The sequence below is a fragment of the Chiloscyllium punctatum genome, chromosome 7, assembly GCF_047496795.1.
Source record: "Chiloscyllium punctatum isolate Juve2018m chromosome 7, sChiPun1.3, whole genome shotgun sequence".
NCBI classification, from domain to species: Eukaryota; Metazoa; Chordata; class Chondrichthyes; order Orectolobiformes; family Hemiscylliidae; genus Chiloscyllium; species Chiloscyllium punctatum.
Genome location: NC_092745.1, coordinates 63,484,082 through 63,498,648, shown reverse-complemented (window position 1 = coordinate 63,498,648; position 14,567 = coordinate 63,484,082). Strand labels below are relative to the sequence as shown.

Here is a 14,567-nt window from a genome sequence, read left to right as displayed (position 1 = left end):
TGACAGTGATACTAGACTACTGTAGAAGCAATGTGACGATACTGGTCTATTGAAGGAGCAGATTGACAATGTTACTGGACGACCGTAGGAGCAGAGTGACAGTGATACTAGACAACTTTTGGAACAGAGTGACGGTGATACTGGACTACTGTAGGAGCATATTGACAGTGATACTGAACTACTGCAGGAGCAGAGACACAATGATACTAGAGGACTGTCGAAGCAGAGTGACGGTGATACTGGACTACTACAGGAGCAGAGTGATGGTGATGCTGGAAGACTGCAGGAGCAGAGTGACAGCAATACTGGTCTACTGAAGGAGCAGAGTAACAGTGATACTGGACTACTGCAGGAGCAGAGTGACAGTGATACTGGACTACTGCAGGAGCAGAGTGACAGTGATGCTGGATGACTGTAAGAGCAGAGTGATGGTGATGCTGTACTACTGTAGAAGCAGAGTGATAGTGATTCAGGACTACTGTATGAGCATAGTGACAGTGATTCAAGACTACTGCAGGAGCAGAGTGACATTGATACTGGACTACTGCAGGAGCAGAGTGACAGTGATACTGGACTACTGTAGGAGCAGAGTGACAGTGATACTGGAGTGCTATAGGGCAGAGTGAGAGTGATACTGCACCACTGTAGGTGCAGAGTGACGGTGATACTGGAAGATGATAGGAGCAGAATGACGATGGTACTGGACTATTATGAGAGCCGAGAGACAGAGTATTGGACTACTGTGGGAACACATTGACAGGGATATTAGACTACTGTAGAAGCAGAGTGACAATACTGGTCTACTGAAGGAACAGATTGACAGTGATACTGGACGACTGTAGGAGAAGGGTGACTGTGAAGGTGGACAACTGTAGGAGCAGAGTGAGAGTGATACTGGACTACTGTCGAAACAGAGTGACGGTGATACTGGAAGACGGCAGGAGCAGAGTGACAGTGATACTGGACTACTATAGGAGCCGAGAGACAGAGTACTGGACTACTGTGGGAGCGCATTGACAGTGATACTAGACTACTGTAGAAGCAGAGTGACAATACTGGTCTACTGAAGGAACAGATTGACAGTGTTACTGGACTACTGTAGGAGCAGAGTGACTGTGAAGTTGGACTACTGTAGGAGCAGATTGGCATTTATACTGGACTACTGTAGAGGCAGAGTGACAGTGATACTAGATTATTGCAGGAGCAGAGTGACAGTGACACTAGATTACTACAGGAGCAGAGTGAAAGTGATTCTGGACTACTGTAGGAGCAGAGTGACAGTGATACTGGGCTACTGCAGGAGCACAGTGACAGTGATACCAGACTACTGTAGGAGCACAGTGACAGTGATGCTGGAAGACTAAAGGAGCAGAGTGACTGCGATACTGGACAACTGTAGCGGTACAGTGACGATGATGCTGGACTACTGTAGGAGCACAGTGACAGTGATACTAGACTACTGTAGAAGCAGAGTGACAGTGATACTGGACTACTATAGGAGCCGAGAGACAGAGTATTGGACTACTGTGGGAGCACATTGACGGTGATACTGAACTACTGCAGGAGCAGAGCGAAAGGGATACTGTACAACTGTAGGAACAGAGTGACAGCGATACTGGTCTACTGAAGGAGCAGAGTTACAGTGGTACTGGACTACTGCAGGAGCAGAGTGACAGTAATACTGTACTACTGTGGGAGCTTAATGATAGTGATACTGGACTACTGTAGGAGCAGAGTGACAGTGATATTGGACTACTAAAGGAGCAGATTGACAGTGATACTAGATTACTGGAGGAGCAGAGTGACAGTGATTCTAGATTGTGGGCGGCACGGTGGCACAGTGGTTAGCACTGTTGCCTCACAGCGCCAGAGACCTGGGTTCAATTCCCGCCTCAGGCGACTGACTGTGTGGAGTTTGCACATTCTCCCTGTGTCTGCGTGGGTTTCCTCCGGGTGCTCTGGTTTCCTCCCACAGTCCAAAGATGTGCAGGTTAGGTGAATTGGCCACGCTAAATTGCCCGTAGTGTTAGATGTAGAGGTAAATGTAGGGGAAGGGGTATGGGTGGGTGCGCTTCGGCGGGTCGGTGTGGACTTGTTGGGCCGAAGGGCCTGTTTCCACACTGTAAGTAATCTAATTACTGTAGGAGCAGAGTGACAGTGATACTGGACAACTTTTGGAACAAAGTGACGGTGATACTGGACTACTGGATACTGGAGCAGAGTCACAGTGATACTGGACCAGTATAGGAGCAGAGTGACTGTGATACTGGAATACTGTCAAATCAGAGTGACGGTGATGCTGGACTACTGTAGGAGCAGAGTGACAGTAATACTGATCTACTGTAGGAGCAGAGTGACAGTGGTGCAGGACTACTTTCGGAGCAGAGTGACGGTGATGCTGGACTACTGTAGGAGCAGAGTGACAGTAACACTGGACTACTGTCGGAGCAAAGTGACAGTAATACTGATCTATTGTAGGAGCAGAGTGACAGTGATACTGCACTACTGTCGAGGCAGAGTGACACTGATACTGGACAGCCATAGGAGCAGAGAGACAGTGATGCTGGACTACTGTAGAAGCAGAGTGAAAGTGATTCTGGACTACTGTAGGAGCAGAGTGACGGTGATACTGGACTACTGTAGGAGCAAAGTGACGGTGATGCTGGAACACTATAGGAGCAGAGTGACTGCGATACTGGGCAACTGTAGCGGTACAGTGACAGTGATGCTGGACTACTGTAGGAGCACAGTGACAGTGATACTGGAAGACAGTAGGTGCAGAGTGATAGTGATACTGGACTACTATAGGAGCCGAGAGACAGAGTATTGGACTACTGTGGGAGCGCATTGATGGTGATACTGAACTACTGCAGGACCAGAGTGAAAGGAATACTGTACAACTGTAGAAACAAAGAGACAGCGATACTGGTCTACTGAAGGAGCAAAGTGACAGTGATACTGGACTGTCGTAGGAGCAGAGAGACAGTGATGCTGGACTACTGTAGGATACCGTTGATAGTAATGCTGGACTACTGTTGAAGCAGAGTGACAGTGATACTGGACTACTGTAGGAGCGGAGTGACAGTGATGCTGGACTATTGTAGGAGCGGAGTGACAGTGATGCTGGACTACCATAGGAGTAGATTGACAGTGATACCTGACTATTGTATGTGCAGAGTGACAGTGATACCTGACTATTGTAGGAGCAGAGAGACAGTGATATTGGACTACTGTCGGAACGCATTGACAGTGATACTAGACTACTGTAGAAGCAGTGTGACGACACTGGTCTACTGAAGGAGCAGATTGACAGTATTACTGGACCACTGTAGGAGCAGAGTGACTGTGAAGTTGGACTACTGGAGAAGCAGGTTGGCATTTATACTAGACTACTGTAGAGGCAGAGTGACAGTGATACTAGATTACTGCAGGAGCATATTTACAGTGATACTAGACTACTGCAGAAGCAGAGTTAAAGTGATACTGGACCAGTATAGGAGCAGAGTGACGGTGATACTGGAGTACTGTAGGAGCAGAGTAACAGTGATACTGCACTACTGTAGGGGCAGAGTGACAGTGATGCTGGACTACTGTCAGAGCAGAGAGACAGTGATACTGGACTACTGTAGGAGCACATTGACAGTAATGCTGGACTACTATAGACGCAGTGTGACAGTGATACTGGACTACTGTAGGAGCACATTGACAGTAATGCTGGACTACTATAGATGCAGTGTGACAGTGATACTGGACTACTATCGAAGCAGAGTGACAGCAATGCTGGACACTATCGAAGTAGAGTGACAGTGATACTGGACGACTGTCGAAGCAGAGTGACAGTGATACTGGACGACTGTCGAAGCAGAGTGACTGTGATGCTGGACTACTGTAGGAGCAAAGTGACAGTGATGCAGGACTACTATTGGAGCAGAGTAACAGTGATACTGGACTACTGTAGTAGCAGGGAGACAGAGATATTGGACTACTGTCAGAGTGCATTTACAGTGATGCTGGGCTACTGCAGAAGCAGAGTGACAGTGATACTGGACTACTGTAGGATCAGAAAGACAGTGATATTGGACTACTGACAGAGCGCATTGACAGTGATAGTAGACTACTGTAGAAGCAGAGTGACAGTACTGGACTATTGAAGGAGCAGATTGACAGTGTTACTGGATGACTGTAGGAGCAGAGTGACTGTGAAGTTGGACTACTGTAGAGCAGGTTGGCATTTATAATGGACTACTGTAGGGGCAGAGTGACAGTGATACTAGATTACTGTAGGAGCAGAGTGACAGTTATACTAGATTATTATTAGGAGCAGAGTGATAGTGGTGCCGGACCAGTATAGGAGCAGAATGATGGTGATACCGGACTACTGTAGGAGCACATTGACAGGGATAATGAACTACTGCATGAGCAGAGTGACTGTGATACTGGACTACTACAGGAGCAGAGAGACAGTGATACTGGGCTACTATAGGAGCAGAGTGACGGTGATACTGGACTACTGCAGGAGCAGAGTGACAGTGATACTGGACAACTGAAGGAGCAGAGTGACAGCAACACTGGATTACTGTGGGAGCAAAGTGACAGTGATACTGGGCTACTGTAGGAGCAGAGTGACACTGATACTAGACTGTCGTAGGAGCAGAGAGACAGTGATGCTGGAATACTGTCGGAGCACATTGACAGTAATGCTGGACTACTGTCGAAGCAGAGTGACAGTGATACTGGACTACTGTAGGAGCACAGTGACAGTGATACTGGACTACTGTAGGAGCAGAGTGACGGTGATATTGGACTACTGTAGGATCAGAGTTACAGTGATACTGGACTACTGTCGGAGCGCATTGACAGTGATACTGGACTATTGTAGGAGCAGAGTGACAGTGATACTGGACTACTGCAGGAGCAGAGTGACGGTGATGCTGGACTACTGTAGAAGCAGAGTGTCAATGATCCTGGACAACTGAAGGAGCAGTGTGACAGTGATACTGGACTACTGTAGAAGCAGAGTGACAGTGATACTGGAGTGTTGTAGGGGCAGAGTAACAGTGATACTGGACCACTGTAGGAGCAGAGTGACAGTGATACTGGACTACTGTAGGAGCAGAGAGAGAGTATATAGGACTACTGACGGAGTGCATTGACAGTGATACTGGACTACTGTAGAAGCAGATTGACAGTGTTATTGGACTACTGTAGGAGCAGAGTGACAGTGATACTGGACTACTGTAGGAACAGAGTGACGGTGATACTGGACTACTGTAGGGGCAGAGTGATGGTGATACTGGACTACTGTAGGTGCAGAGATAGTGATATTGGACTACTGTCGGAGTGCATTGACAGTGATACTAGACTACTGTAGAAGCAGTGTGACAATAGTGGACTACTGAAGGAACAGATTGACAGTGTTACTGGACTACTGTAGGAGCAGAGTGATGGTGATACTGGACTACTGTAGGTGCAGAGATAGTGATATTGGACTACTGTCGGAGTGCATTGACAGTGATACTGGAAGACTGTAGGAGCAAAGTAACAGTGATACTGGACTAATGTAGGGGCAGAGTCACAGTGATGCTTGACTACTGTCAGAGCAGAGTGACAGTGATACTGGACTGCTGTAGGAACAGAGAGACGGTGATGCTGGATTACTGTAGGAGCACATTGACAGTAATGCTAGACTACTTTAGAAGCATAGTGACAGTGATACAGGACTACTGTAGGAGCAGAGTGACAGTGATACTGGACTACTGTAGGAGCAGAGTGAAGTTGATGCTGGAAGACTGTAGGATCAAAGTGACGGTGATACTGGACTACTATAGGAGCAGAGTGACGGTGATGCCGGAAGACTGTAGGATCAGAGTGACGTTGATGCTGGACTACTATCGAAGCAGAGTGACAGTGATACTGGAAGACGGTAGGAACAGAGTGACGGTGATACTGGACTACCACAGAAAGAGTGATATTGGACTACTGTCGGACCGCATTGACAGTGATACTGTACTACTGTAGAAGCAGTGTGACAATACTGGACTACTGAAGGAGCAGATTGACAGTGTTACTGGACGACTGTAGGAACAGAGTGACTGTGAAGTTGGACTACTGTAGAGCAAGTTGGCATTTATACTGGACTACTGTAGGGGCAGAGTGACAGTGATACTAGATTACTGTAGGAGCAGAGTGACAGTTATACTAGATTACTGTAGGAGCAAAGTGACAGTGATGCTGGACCAGTATAGGAGCAGAATGAAGGTGATACTGGACTACTGTAGGAGCACATTGACAGGTGTAATAAACTACTGCAAGAGCAGAGTGACTGTGATACTGGAGTACTGTCAAAGCAGAGTGACAGTGAAACTGGACTGCTGTAGGAGCAAAGAGACAGTGATGCTGGACTACTGTCGAAGCAGAGTGACAGTGATACTGGAAGACGGTAGGAGCAGAGTGACGGTGACACTGGACTACTATAGGAGCGGAGTGACAGTGATACTGGTCTACTGTAGGAGTAAAGTGACAATAATGCTGGAAGACTGTCGGATCAGAGTGACGGTGATGCTGGACTACTGTAGGAGCAGAGTGACGGTGATACTGGATGGCTGTAACAGCAGAGTGACTGTGATGGTGGACGACTGTAGCAGCAGAGTAACTGTGATGCTGGACGACTGTAGCAGCAGAGTGACTGTGATGCTGAACTACTGTAGAAGCAGAGTTATAGTGATACTAGACTACTGTAGGAGCACATTGACAGGGATACTAGACTACTGTAGGGGCAGAGTGACATTGATATTAGATTACTGTAGGAGCAGAGTGGCGGTGATACTGGACAACTGTAGGAACAGAGTGACAGTCATAGTGAATTCCTGGTGGAGCACATTAACAGTGATACTGGAAGACTGTAGGAGCAGAATGATGGTGATACTGGACGACTGTTGGAGCAGAGTGACGGTGATTCTGGACTATTGTAGGTGCTGAATGACTGATACTGGACGACTGTAGCAGCAGAGAGACTGTAATGCTGGACTACTGTAGAAGCAGAGTGATAGTGATACTGGACTACTGTAGGAGCAGAGTGACAGTGACACTGGACTACTGTAGGAGCACATTGAAAGTGATCCTAGACTACTGTAGGAGCAGAGTGACGGTGATACAGGACAACTGTAGCAGCGGAGTGACTGTGATGCTGACTACTGTAGGAACATAGTGCCAGTTATACTGGACTACTATAGGAACAGAGTAACGGTGATACTGGACAGCTGTAGGAGCAGAGTGACCGTGATACTATTGTAGGAACAGAGTGACGGTGATACTGGACTACAACAGGAACAGAGTGACAATGATGCTGGAGTACTGTAGGAGCAGAGTGAGACTGATACTAGACCACTGTAGGAGCCAATGGTTATGATACCGGATTATCACTGAAGATGTTGTGGATAATGAGGATCCACTCAGCAGCAAGTTACTTGGGTCTTGTCACCTGATGCAAGAGCTGTTGAAGCAGTGAGCCTTCCACAACACACAGCCAGAGGCAATGAACAGTCATTTAAGCCTTCCCATGAGTTTCCTTTAATTACCCAAAGGAGATACCTCTAACCTCACTGGATTACATGCCAGTTTGAAAACTAATGGCTTGTGTCTCTTAGTATGTTTTCTGTCAAGTACATATTTAACATTTGCCTATGGTGATCATGCATTTTCCTGCCCTAACTGCCCATACTCCTAATTATAAGGCCCTCTATACGAAGGAGTAGTGCTGGTAACTGCCTAAATCGACAAGTGGACATATTCTGCAGCACAAATGCAATATGTCTCATTTGTAACTTACCTGGTGCATCTGCATTAGTGCCAGGGTTCCACTGTGCTCAGATGTGGGTAACTGACTTATGTGGTGCTAAATGACAGAACAAAACTGCTCCTGACTTGCTTTTAAACTGATTGCTCTGATTATGCGCTGTACTTGTCCCTGTTGGAGAGATTCTGCTCACAATAGATCCATTGGGTCTCAGTAGAAAGCAATGGGAAGGCATGCACTCTCAGATCCCTCCCTCATCTCTAGCTGCAATCATTTTGGATTTCTGCTGTGCAACATTTGCATCAAAGACATGAACAATCAAAAATACAAAACTAACATGTGCAATTCGATTTCCCCAAGCACTATTTTCTTATCATGAAATGTATTCTTCCAATCCTGAGAGCAAACTTTCTTTGGAATGAAAGCACTGACAAATAAAAGCATCCCTTTTTTTATGGGATCGAGTGTCTGTGCAGTGGTTTCATTCCTGACTATGCTTTTTTGTACCACTGGGGAGCAGTCCTCTCCATTATTCTGCCTTTCCTGATATCTCCATGCAACTTCACACAACTGCAAGCATTTAAATGATGAAAATGTGGAAAAGCATTACATTATTTGAAAACCATTATTTGGCTCAAATAATATCAATTCGCACACTTTCACTTTCACCTTAAAGGGAAAAACACATTTTTTTAAAAAATCCAAGACTTACTTCATTCACTTTAATAGGAGTTTTAGAATTTTAGAAATCACATTATCTCTCACAGCTCTGATCCTATTTACATCCAGCAATTTTTCAGATTAATTCAATGAATGTGGAAATATTCCAAGTGCACCAATGGGTTTTTGTGGTGCAGTGGTAGTGTCCCTAGCTCTGGCCTGGAAGGCCTGTGTTCAAGTCCTACCTTCTCTGGAGGTGTGTCATAACATATCTGAACAAGCTATAGAGTCATACTGCATGGAAACAGACCCTTCGGTCCAATCAGACCATGCTGACCATAATCCCAAACTAACCTAGTCCCACCTGCCTGCACTTGGCCCATATCCCTCCAAACCTTTCCTACTGATTAACTTATCCAAATGTATTTTAAACACTGTCACTGTACCTGCACCCACCACTTTCCCTGGCAGTGGCTTCCACATACGAGCCACCAACAGTGTAAAGAATATCTAACCCCCCCCAACCTTAGGGAAAACAAAACCTTTGCTTTTCACCTTATCTGTGACCCTCATGATTTTATAAACCTCTGTAAGGTCACCCCAGATTATTTTGCTAATTATGGGTGTCATTAGATTATAAACCTCTAGAAGGTCACCTCTCAACCTCCTAAGCTATAGTGAAAAAAGTCCCAGCCTTTCCAGTCTATTTTTATATCTCAAACCGTCCATTCTCTGCAACATCATGGTAAATCTTTTCTGAATCCTCTCCAGTTTCATAATATCCTTTGTATAAACGGGTGACCAGAACTGCACACAGTACTCCAGATGAGTACACCAATGTCCTGTCTAACCTCAACATGACGTCCCAACTGCCATACTCAAAAGGGCTCAGCAATGAAGGTAAGTGTGCTAAATGCGTTCTTAACCACCCTGTCTACCCATGACACAACTTTCAAAGAACTATGTACTTGAACCCTTAGGTCTCTCTGTTTGACAACGTTACCCCGAGCCCTACCATTAATTTTTACGTCCTGTTCTTGTTTGTATTCCCGAAATGTTATTCTTCACATTTATCCAAACTCAACTCCATCTGCCACTTCCTTACAAGTGCACCGTGGCTTCAGTTCCTGGTCTGTTCCTTCCCAATAATTCAATAACTCTTAAGGAATGTTTTCCAATTCTGCAGTTACATTTGAAAACCCTTCATTAAATAAGGGAAAGCTAATTAAATGATCGAGATCCTGGCTCTGACCCCACCCCAGGAGCAGCGAACCTGCCCGTTGGAATTAACCCATTATCTTTCTACGATGAAATACTTTGTAACTGTTTAAAACTTAAATGCTATCACTTTTATTGTGCACAAAACAGCCTCTGCCTTTTAAAGGAAAAAAATGCAGTCCCACAAATAGAAAAGAGACATCTTTTTGGACAAATTACCTTTACACTGTGAAAATCCCTCATGGACCTGCACCGACGTTTCAATTTCAAAGCTGGAAATATTCCATTGGAAGAACAATCCCAGCGAAATGACCAAACAATCTTCTACTAAAGCTCGAATCTCGTCAGCATTCAATACACGGTCCCAAATGTGGAGCTGGGTAATATTCCCGACAAAAGATTCATCCTTCTTAAATGATCCCCCAAAGGTGTCTTGCTCTTGGCCAACGATGAACACGCCGCCCGCTCCGATGTCATCTGAGACGTAAAGCTGCTCCCCGGATGAAATGACAGCCCCATCGGCTGCGATGGCCCAATCCCCGCCCTGGCGGGCCCACCTCACACAGAGATGGTGCCAGCGACCATTATTGTCAACCGCTTGTGAGTAAGGGCTGTGCACACCATGGACGAGCAGCGCAAGCTGAATGTGCTGCCCCCGGACAATGTTCGCGCGGAGCTGGAACTCGTTGATAAATGAAGGCACTGAATAGGAGAAGACCGTGGAAACTCCCACATAAGTTGAATCGAACTGCACTTGAGCGCAAACGGTGACCGAATGCAACTGAGGGAACTGCTTCAGAAGCTTGGCATATTTGGTGTCAGTTCGGCTGGAAAAGGTCAGAATGTGTGAACCAAAAGTACCTAAACAGATGGAGATAAATAATGACTGTGCTGTAGTGTTTTACTCATCCCCAGTGGGTCTTATCCAAACATTTCTTCCATTTTCTAGGTTTAACTCGAATGCAAGTGAACTGAAATAGCAGTAATTTTTTTTTCAGCGGTTGTGTCAGGTTAAATTCATTTATAGTCCATGTGTTGTCAACTTTTTTGTCTCAGGTTGAACTGAGTTGAAATTCTCCTGTATCCAATGACGTGTAGTGAAGTACTCTTTAAAGTACTTACTGCACAACAATGGTATGTGGTATTCTGACTTTATAATGTCATGGGAGTGGGGGAAAATAATTGGATTTAAATGGCTAATGACAGCAACAACAATTTAAAGAGAGAGGAAATAATCCTAAATTAATTGACCCAAGATTAATATTTTACAGTGCACTGAAATAAATGGCTTTCTATAAAGATTTGTTTCATCCTTAGGTAAATTGTCGAGCTCATCAAAAGGGAAACACAATTGAGTAACATATAAAGAATATTGAAAACACAGTCCTTAAATTGACAGGGATTCATGGAGAATCAAATATTATCAAGCTCATATTAATTACATTATATAGCAAGTGATATATATATATCTATATATATTTGATAAAAGCTCTGTCGATAATAGATTTTTCAGAGTGAAACTTTCGATCAACAACATTCATGAAAGGGCACTTAATCCTGTCATGTTACAATCTCATGTAAGTTATTGATAAACACTTTGAATTACTTCAACAGGATAGCCCCCCGCCCCCCAAAAGAGTAGCACATACACGTATGAAGTTAAAGAACGCTAAGAGTTTCTATGTGAACTTCACCGGCCTCGACCTACATATCAGATTCTACCTCACTCACAGTTTCAGCTTAAGGGCTGTGCATTTGAGGAATTGCAAGTTACTTCACACACTGCCTTCCTCAAATAAAACCATACAGTTATAGACTGGCTACAGCAGAGAAAGAGGCCACTCAACTTGACCATGTTTATGCAAAAGCAACTTAATTACTCATCTCTTCCCCATAGTCAGGCAAAGTATTTCTCTTGAGGGGTTTAACGAATTCTGTATCTGAAGTCACCACATTTTCAGACAGTGTATTCTTGATCTAACCACATGCTAGGTTATAAAATTCTACCTCATGCTGCCATTGCTTCTTTTGACTTTCATCTTGAATCAATACCCCAGGTTCTTCACTCTTATATCAATAGGAATTGGTTATCACTATCTAGTTGTCCAAACTCATCATGATTTTCAACAGTTGTCAAATTTCTGCTCAACATTCTCTTCTCTAAAGGACAACACCTGCTGTTCCAATCTCCCCACAAAACTGAAGCATCTCATCCTTGCAAATGTCCTCATAAATCTTTTCTAGCACCCTTTAGAAAGTTTTCATACTTTTCCTAAAGTATGGTGCTTCGTGGACAAGGATAAAATAGAAAACTATTTCCAGAACACATCAGAAATGCTGCTCGAGTAGCCAGCAATGAGAACATGGTGATACTAATTCAGAATAACTAGCTGTCTTCCTTTAATTTTACCTCAATATACCTTGATCTCTGAGCTCACAACAGAAACTAGTAACTCAAAGCAATTGCAATTCACATCTACATTGTGGAGTCAGGTTATTTTTCAATAATTGATCATTTTGACTTGACTAAGCAAGTGAGGAATTACATTGTATTCTGATTTCTTAATTGTAATTAATGCAGGTCACTTTTGCACTAGGTGACTGACTCGGATTGTCACCCGACCTTTGGAGTGGTGGGGAGCCTAACTATAATTATTTTCATAACAAAAGACAAGAACTTGAAACTTACAAATTTGAATGAGCAAGCTTACATACTTTCACATCATTAAATCCTTATCAAGTAGCTGGCATTGCCATCATCAGAGGATAGGTGAAACACTATTGTGCAGAGGATAATAGTTATGTTCTACATTAGACTAGACCACATTAGACTAGTTTTAATTTGAAGTGTTTGAGAGAGAGAGAAACAGAGAGAGACAGAGACAGAAGTAGCCACATTTTGCTAAATGTGTTCTTTAAATTTGAATTTAATTCTGTCATAATCACAAAACTAATTGCACATTGTATAATCCTTTTTGGTCTTTATTACTCAAGACCCTGTATCAAATATACACTGGACTCTACACATTGATTGTCATTATGCACTGTATCTTAGACACACTCTATATACTTTGAAGTACTACTCTCCTGTGTAGCCTTCTGTATTGCCTTTATATTGTAAAGTGTTAAGGTTATATGCAACTTTACCATTCACTTTAAAAAAGTGAATTCTTCCCAAGTACCAATGGCCACTCGTCAAAAATCTGCCCAGCAGATGCCCCTAACAACAAATAATCACTGATAAGGTATTTGGTTTAATGAGGAACTCTCATTAAATTATTAAACCTGAGACATTGAGTTCAGAGGATATGATAGAGTAAGTCTTCCTTTCCTGAACTACTGAGTAAATAATATATTTTAAAATGACCTATTCCCGTTGTAAGAAATGGTAAAAAGAACAGAAGCAAATCATAGTCAAGAAGGGAGTCTTATGAAGAATTTACATCTCAGGGAACCAATCAGGAAAGGGTAAGAACTGATATTACAAGAAGGTGACTTCACTTTTAAAAGAAACCAATCTGGAATTTGGAACATGAACAAGTTTAGACAACCAGAACAATTTGTAAACTTTTCATCCCCTTGAAGCCAATTGGAGTTCAGGATGTCTCCTAGCCTGCCCAGGGTGTCGTGAGTAGCCAAGGATTCTTAATGATGCACTGTGCATAAAGAAAACTAAAGGTGAAATACACAGAGAATGCTGTAGAAACTCAGGAGTTCTGGCAGCATCTGTGGAGGGAGAAACAGAGTTAAGGTTGAGTTCAGAATGTTTCAAAACATTCTGAATAAAAGCAGTATTCTACTTTTATTAGACAGAATGAAAATGTGTCAACATAACATAGGAAGAAACATAGGAAATTGAGATCCAATATTTCTTTATGAATAAATTAAGTCAATTGCCTTATTAAATACTCATTCTTTTGTACTGGTTTTGACAAACTTAATAAATTCTGTAAAACTTGTGATAGTGTACTTGCACCTGGGTTAAGTGCTGTGACTAAGCAGGACTAGTAACCTTTAGATTGGCTCTCCAAACTCAGTCGATAGGTCTTAGGTCTTACAATTAAAAGTGAAGAAAACTCCAAGATCTTATAAAATTGGCATCCAAATCTGGGACAAGATTTGTGCATAAACCAAGAGGCTGAAATAAGTTTCAAGGATGTGGGAGGCATTGAGTGGCTCCTGATGTTTAGTTCTTGCAGGGAAACCACTGTGAAAGGGAGCAGCAGATTAAACTGACCCAATACAAAATACACATAATGGTGCATGAAGGTAATCTCTTTGGGAGTAACAAGGGACAGGTGCAATGTAGTTTGTTTTGTAGTAGTTATTTTTGTCTGAAAATTGATGGATGAGAAAAAGTGCTTAGAAGTTCCAGAAAAAGTGGGAGATATGGAATTTGTAATTGAGTGTTCTGTTTGAGGATATTTATCTATGTATTCAGGATAGGGTACAGCAAAGAGTTAAAAGCTGCATGTGTGTTTAAGCTGACTAGGTTTGCGACTATAAATGTTTTTTGTGTACAGAGTGAAAAACAGAGAAATGAAGTAAATGTTAAAGTTAAGGATGGCAGTTAAAGTTGCATGTAATTCACAATAAATTTTCTCCATGTTCAAAAGAATGGTAAAAATCTTGTGTTTGAGTTTGGTACGTTTCAATTGTGTGTTTTATTGGAGTGTTCTGTTTAATTTTGTGTAAGCCATTAGTCATTGTGTCACTGACAGAGGAATGATATAATGGATGTTGAGGAGTTCAAATAAAGTTGTTCTTCCAAGAACAACAGAAATAGGAGGCTAGGCAAGGGCTGGCTGTGGCTGGGAGGGGGGCGGTGTCAGACAATAATGGCACTCAATACAATGTTTCGTTTATTCATTTATAGGATGAGGCCATTGCTGGC

At 43.2% G+C, this 14,567-nt stretch overlaps 1 protein-coding gene across 6 annotated transcripts in view; it reads right to left on the bottom strand.

The window, feature by feature from the left end:
* LOC140479741 (adhesion G protein-coupled receptor D2) overlaps positions 1 to 14,567 on the bottom strand; it is a 287,369-nt gene that overhangs the window by 263,008 nt on the left and 9,794 nt on the right. For 5 of the 6 annotated variants that reach the window (XM_072573840.1, XM_072573839.1, XM_072573842.1 and 2 more), the window contains one exon: positions 9,893 to 10,534. The exons of the other annotated variant lie outside the window; for it this stretch is intronic. In XM_072573840.1, the coding sequence (XP_072429941.1) occupies positions 9,893 to 10,534 (642 nt within the window). The remainder of the gene's footprint in view (positions 1 to 9,892; positions 10,535 to 14,567) is intronic. 6 annotated transcript variants of the gene reach the window in all.